Here is a 7,319-nt window from a genome sequence, read left to right on the forward strand (position 1 = left end):
CTGATCATGTGCGAGAAACATGACCGACACACACCAGCACTTATATACACACATGTACGCCCACACACCTTAGCCGGAAGCCGGAGGGTGATATAAGTCCGATATCACATGTAGGAAGGAGAGTACCAGTTAGAGAACAAGAGAGTAGAACAGGAGAGAAAAAGAGAAAGAGAAGGAGAGAGAAGGGGTTGGAAAAGGCCCAGCAACACGAGGGTCAACTTGGAGGCTCTGCTGTCAAGCTACATTACGCTGTAAATCATAAATCAATAAAAGTGTCCCACAATAAACTCCATTGACCCAAATCTGCCTATTTCATCATCCCACTTAAAATGAGAAGAGGATAACGGAACAGAGAAGGCCTACACTGACATCTCTTGCAACGCCTCACCATTACTCTCTCTCCTGGTGCCACTCCCATTGATGATACAACCAGGCAGCCTTATCTATATAATTACACTCTTCGGTCACATCTACTTACACTTACATATAAACTGGTGTGTGGGGGGGGGGGGCGGGGCCTAGAAAGAGCGCAGTATTTGAATTTCTAGCCCATGCCTGCACTTTAAAAATAAATATTTAAGTAGAAACCATCTCACGGTAGGATCTCACCACCCGTGTAGCAGGCAAGTTTTCCTTGGCACATAATTTTGCACCTCCATTTCTGACATGACGCATATTCAGGATGTAAAACACACACAAAGTCAGCCAGCCAACTTCACAACTGAACACATTACCGCTTCACTCGCTTCGCAACGCAAGTGATAAGCTTACAGAGTGGTAATGTTTTCAGTTGTGAGGTTGCTGTCTGGCTTTGTATGTGGTTAAACAAGATATCTCATGAACGGCTTGAGTTATCAACATGAAACTTTAAGTGTAGCAAGATATGGCCAAAATCTTGGACAAGTTGGAAAATGGGCACCTGGGGTCAAGGTCAAGGTCACTAACGGTAAACTAGTTGACATTTGGCAGCCATCGTCATCTTTATCTTCATACTCCTTAGCGTTTTCATTTTTTTTCTCCACTCCACTCCTTTTTACAAAAGACTTTGATTTTAACTATTTTATGATGAATATTGTTTTTCTTCTTTTGTTTTAATGCTGCTATTGCGTTGTACAGGCTGTGATGATGAAACGTGTATGATCAGAAACGTTGGTCAAAAATATACATGATGTCCGTCACATCCGTACTAAATGCTCTCAACTCTCCAACTCGAATTCTTCGCCCTCCTTCTGGCACCTTGCCAAAAACATTTCTGACAACTTTACCTCATCATCCTTCCCTCCTCGTTTCTACTCTGATAGTTCTGTAGCTACTTCTTCTACTGATAAAGCAGATCTCTTTGCACAGATTTTCTCCTCCAATTCCACCTTAGATGATTCCGGTGCTGATCCTCCATCACTTCCCCCCTCTGACTTCCTCATGGCTGACATTAAAATTTCTTCAGCTGATGTATTTTCTACTATCACTGGCCTCAATACTAACAAGGCATATGGGCCTGATGGAGTCCCTCCTGTTGTTCTCAAGAACTGTGCTTCTGTGCTTACACCCTGCCTAGGTAAACTCTTTCGCCTTTGTCTGTCAACTTGTACCTTTCCTTCTTGCTAGAAGTTTGCTCTCATTCAGCCAGTCCCAAAGAAGGGTGACCACTCCCAACCCTCCAACTATCGTCCAACTGCTTTAACGTCCTGTATTTCAAAACTTTTCGAGTCAATTCTCAATAGAAAAATGTTAAGGCATCTTTCCTATAACAACCTTCTTTCTGATCGTCAGTACAGGTTCCGTCAGGGACGCTCCACTGGCGATCTTCTCACCTACCTTTCAGACTCCTGGTCATCCTCCTTTCAGGACTTTGGTGAAAGCTTTGCCATTGCACTTGACATCTCAAAGGCTTTCGATCGAGTCTGGCATAAACCTTTAATTTCCAAACTGCCATCTTAAGGTTTCTATCCTTCTATCTGTGCCTTCATCGCTAGCTTCCTTTCTGGTCGTTCTATAGCCGCTGTTGTAGACTGCCATCGTTCTTCTCCTAGATCTATGAACAGTGGTGTTCGTCTGGGCTCTGTCCTATCACCAACTCTCTTCCTTTTATTCATCAATGACCTTCTAAGCTGTACATCTAACCCTATCCACTCATACGCTGATGACTCCACCCTTCACCTTTCCATTCGTTTCACGCAACACCCCTCTCAGCAGTTACTTCAACAAACAAGGGATGAGGCTATGGCACACCTAATGTCTGACTTGGCTCGTATCTCTGACTGGGGTAAAAATAATCTTGTTGTTTTTAATGCATCTAAGACTCAGTTCTTACACCTATCAACCCATCAAAATCTTCCACAGGTATACCCACTAATATTTAATAATATTCAGCTTAATCCTGCATCATCCTTGAACATGCTTGGGCTTTCATTTACTCGGGACTTATCTTGGAAAGATCATATTACATCTCTTTTAAAATCTGCTTCCAAGAGATTGGATGTGCTAAGCTGACTCCGTTCTTTCTTTACCCCTGCACAATTGTTGATTCTATACAGGGGTTTTATCCGCCCCTGTGTGGAGTACAACTCTCATGTGTGGGGAGGCTCCCTACATACAGCTCATCTCAATAGGGTGGAGTCAAAGGCTTTTCGTCTCATTAACTCTTCTCCTCTTACTGACTCCCATCAACCTCTGTCTCTTCGCCGCACTGTAGCATTTTTAACTCTTTTCTATCGCTACCTTAATGGTCATTGCTCCTCTGAACTGTCTGCATGCATTCCTCCACCTCTACAACGGGCGCGTAGCACCCGTCTAGCAGCAAACTCTCATCCCTTTTCTGTCCAACTCCCTAATGCAAGAGTTAACCGTTACTCCCAGTCCTTCATTTATGCAACAGGTCAACTCTGGAACTGTCTCCCTCTGTCTGTATTTCCTGCTGCCTATGATCTGCAGTCTTTCAAATGCAGTGTGTTCAGGCATCTCGAAATGAATGGATCTTGAATTTGGCTCTCTCTTGTATTTTGTTTTTCTCTTGGAGGGAACTGTTATTGCGGGCTCATGGTCTTTGGTTCCTTGTTCCTGGCATAAAAAAAAAAATCTACACAATAGTCACGGCTCATGACTCTGAGGTTGTCATTATCGTACCCTGGACACCTACCTGTCAACAGTGTGTCTGATTTCGTATCATATTATACACGAATCATATTATTCTTAAGAAGCAGGATTTGGTAGTTAGGTAGTCTGGAAGTTTCTCATTGTTTGTCGTATTTTACCATACGTGTCAGAGTTGCCAGTTAGCCTGCTGTTTGTGAGCATGGCATTTTGTAAGTTATACATTAAATTTTTGTGCTCTTTTTCTTTTTAATGTTTTATTTATGTGATTGTTAAATTATGTAATCTTATCTCAGTTTGTATGCTAAATAATGTAGATTTTTATCTAGTGTAGGTAAACTTTGGCATGTTTTGGATGTCTCTGAGTTGGCAATGTGATAACCTTTGCTCCCTCGCAAATGCACGAGAGCTTTGTAGCAGTAGAACACTCTAGAATACAGGAAGCTTATATAAGGATGGGGAGGAGACTAGAGCAGGTTCAGTCAGTTTCAGTTCATTTTGAGTGTAGCTCAGTATCAATGCAGTGTGGTTTGTATATTATCAGTATTCGTGAAAATAGCGAAATGTTGTCGGCAAACAGTGAAGTGTTATTGCAGTTTGTGCATCTTCGGTGCTTGTGAGAAGAGTGAAGTTGGAAACATTAAGTGTAATTATTTGGAAAATAAAGACAATGAACCTTAGAAGCTAGTTTTTATTTACAATGCCTGAGCTGATCTTGTGTTCTGTACACCGTAAGGCTGCCTCTGGGAAGAACAACTCACTGGGCAACGTCATTCCTATACTGATCTTCTACTGTTGGAGCCTGTGGCAGTGTGGGGTGGGGATATACTGTAACACTGGTGTCAGGAGAGGGATTAAGTGCAAATCTTCGACATGGAGCAAGGGGGTGTGCGGACAAGGTCCTGAGCTGGGCAGGAGGAGAAGTATCCCTGGCAGCAATTATGAAGCTATTACAAGCACAACTACAGGCTCAGAATGAAAGACAGAGAGAACTTAAAGAACAATTACAGGCTCAAAATCAAGGACATAAAAAAAAAAAAAAATCATGCACAGAGCGAACAGCTTGAAGAGGTATTACAGGAGTAACAAAGGAAATTACAACCGAGGATGCAACGACAGCTAGATGCTTTCATGGGGGAAATGAAAAAAGAGCAGCAACAGTTGAAGGAGGAAGTATACACTGAGCAACATCGGCGGAAGTGTGAGGTAAGCAATAATGTAATGGAGTTCAGACAGCTACTAGATGACCAGCTGAAGAGTGTAGATGACCAGCAGAAGATTAGTGAGGGAATAGTGACAGAGTGCAGACAGCATGTAGATAACTAGTTGAAGCATGTAGTCGACCATGTGAAGATAATCAGTGAGAGAATTGAGGCTGTAAAGAAATATTGCACTGCTGAGCCTCAGGTTAGTATACATTGGGCGTATGAAAAGAATGGACAGTGTATGGTGAATCTTGACGGATCCCAAGCATATAAAGGTAGCATTACAGGGTTGAATAATCAGCATGTAGGATATTTAAGTTCTGGACTTAATTATGATGCCCCAATTTTTAAGCCCCAAACCAGTGACATACATGGCTATAATGAGGGTCCAATTAAAAAGAAACCTCATGAGTTTGATGGTAGAGTATCTTGGGGAGCTTACTGTGCAGAATGGTTGGGATGATAGGCAGAGGGCAGTGCAGCTTGCTGCTAGCCTGAAGGGTGCTGCAATGGAAATTCTGGGTTAGATGTCAGTAGAGGACAGGAACAGTTACCAGTTCTTAGTAGAAGTACTGGAATGCAGATATGGGACCATGTACCAGACTGAGGTTCATGGAGCAAGATTCTGGAGCTGTGTACGGGCTCAAGGTGAATCCCTACAGCAGCTTGCTTATGTTCTGGAGAGTTTGGAATACAAGGTGTACCCCTGGAGCAGCACCTAACCTGTTGGTTATTCTTCTTTGGGACCAGTTCATCAATGCTTTTGATAGTGCAGAGTTGAAAGTGCAAGTGAAGCAGGCACAGCCCAGAAGCATGCAAGAAGCACTAGCCAGGGCTCTAAAATTTGGGTCCAACATCAGGTCCAGTACTTCCACTTTTCAGGCAGGTCATAGTGCAGGATTCAAGGCAAGAAAGGGACAGGTACGTGAAGTGGAAAAAAATTGAAGGAAGTTGCTGGTATTGTAAGAAGTCAGGACATCGGAAAGTGGATTGCAACAAGTGGAAGAGATAACAGGAGAAGACCAGAGGAGGTTGCTTGTTCTATGAGAAGCCAGGACACAAGAAAGTGGATTGTTACAGATGGGAGAAGGAACAAGAACGGAACAGTGCAAGGACGCTTACGATCGCAACAAACGGGTGTTGGACATGTGGTGAGATGGGACACTTCAGCTATGAGTGTCCAAATGAGAAGGATGAAGATAGATTGGTGAAGGCTGTTGACAAGAGGCAACAACCAGCAAGTTTTTCCCAAGAAGCCCCACCACTGAGGAAATGCAGGAGAACCTTGATGAATAGTGTGCGAGAAGCTGGAAGAACAAACAGCGAACAGTGTAGTAAGAATGGGAATTTTAGCAAGAAATGCCACTATACTGCAGTGACAGGTCCAGTGTCAGAAGACCTGAAGAGGATGCAGATGGAGGATGGAGATTTACAACCAGTGCTAGAGTGGCTGTAGTGGAGTACAGTGCGACCATCTTGGGAAGAGGTTTTTAGATTCAGCCCTGCAACCAAGAGCTACTGGAGTCAGTGAGACCTTCTTTATTTGAACAACGGAACACTGGAGCATCGGTGGGAGACAGCTGATGGCCTCAGCAAGTATTGGCAAGGTGGTTCTAAAAAAAAAAAAATGAGGTCTGGGATCTTGGGTGAGTCTCATAACCAGATCACTAATGGGAACCTGAGAATGAAGAAAACTCTAACCTGGCTACGACTGAGGTTCTACTGGACTGGCCAGGACGTTGAAGAGTGGTGTCGGGCCTGTGATGTATGCTGCACCAAGAAGAGACCCAAGAAACGTTGGCTGCACCCCCCTTCAGCTGTAGCAAGTGGGTGCACCAAGGGAAAGAGTCGCAGTGGACATTGCTGGACCTCTGCCACTCACTGAAAGAGGAAACCGGTATATGTGTGTCGCCATGGACTGGTTCACAAAGTCGCCAGAAGCCCATGTCATTCCTGATCAAGAGGCTGTGACTCTTGCTCAGGTGTTGGTTGACCAGTTCTTCTGTCGTTCTGGGATGCCACAAGAGCTACATTTAGATCAGAGTAGAAACTCTAAGTTTGCTGTGTTCTGTGAGTGGTGCAAGTTGCTAGAGATCAAGAAGACCAGGATGACCCCACTAAGGCCACAGTCAGATAGGATGGCAGAGAAATTCAACTGGACCCTAGGACAAGAATTGTCCAAGTACTGCGCAGAGGGACAAATAGAATGGGACCAGAAATTACCTGTGTTGCTGATGGTATATTGGTGTGCATCTCTTGAGTCTACTGGCTACACCCCTGCAAAACTGATGTTGGGCCACAAGTTCTGTTTACCCATTGAATTATTAATGGGAAGACCACCCGGTGAAGAGCTGCCTACAGACACCTCCAGCTGTGCAAAGCATGTTCACGAAGGCTGGTTGATGTTTTCATGCACCACCATGCTGTTGTTGCACCAAACCCTCAGCATTTCCAGTGCTCCTTCGGGGATGGTGAGCCGGTGGAGTTTTGTCTCTTTGGGACTCCCAAGGGTCCTGAGGCTCGAGATGTTACTGGACCAGGAGGCGTGGTCGTGCAGGGTTCTACCTATGCGCAGTGGCGTCTCGTGGCTCGGGGACACCAGGCCATGGATCCTGGGAGTTCTGGGGTGATAATCACCACCATGGAGATATGCATCACGACAGAAAAGGCTTTTTGTCGGGGTGACAAGGGGGCTTTGCACGTTCTTCTCCTCAAGATCTTTGAGGAGAACGGGCTGCCTCGCCTTGTCATCCCCGAGTGCTTCACCCGTGATGTACATTCTGTTCTTTGCCGTTAGGATTGTTGGGCCTGGCAGCCACGACTTACTGCCCCCCATACAACACCGCAGAAGAGGCTGATGCTAGATGCTCCCCTCAAAAGGAGGACTGCCAAACAGATCATTGACCCAGCTCCATACATGACCATGATTCAGACTGCTATGGATGTCCACCAACCGCCATCAGTGACTGAGGAGGGGTGAGACCCTTCTGCTTCCGTATCCATGGCCTTCGTATCCATGGGCTG

The 7,319-nt window shown here is 44.9% G+C and overlaps 1 protein-coding gene across 1 annotated transcript; it reads left to right on the forward strand.

Moving 5' to 3' along the window:
* Positions 1–6,705: 6,705 nt before the first annotated feature.
* LOC145397678 (Y-box-binding protein 3-like) lies at positions 6,706–7,092 on the forward strand. The gene has a single exon (XM_080270715.1). The coding sequence runs from the start codon at positions 6,706–6,708 to the stop codon at positions 7,090–7,092; it is 387 nt and encodes a 128-aa protein (XP_080126841.1).
* Positions 7,093–7,319: the final 227 nt, after the last annotated feature.

This window comes from Coenobita brevimanus, chromosome 42 (genome assembly GCF_032717465.1).
Source record: "Coenobita brevimanus isolate Jiangsu-jjx chromosome 42, ASM3271746v2, whole genome shotgun sequence".
NCBI lineage: Eukaryota > Metazoa > Arthropoda > Malacostraca > Decapoda > Coenobitidae > Coenobita > Coenobita brevimanus.

What these genes read in the sequence shown, in the direction of transcription:
- LOC145397678 (XM_080270715.1), top strand. Translation starts at nt 6,706, where the DNA reads ATGCACCACCATGCTGTTGTTGCACCAAACCCTCAGCATTTCCAGTGC.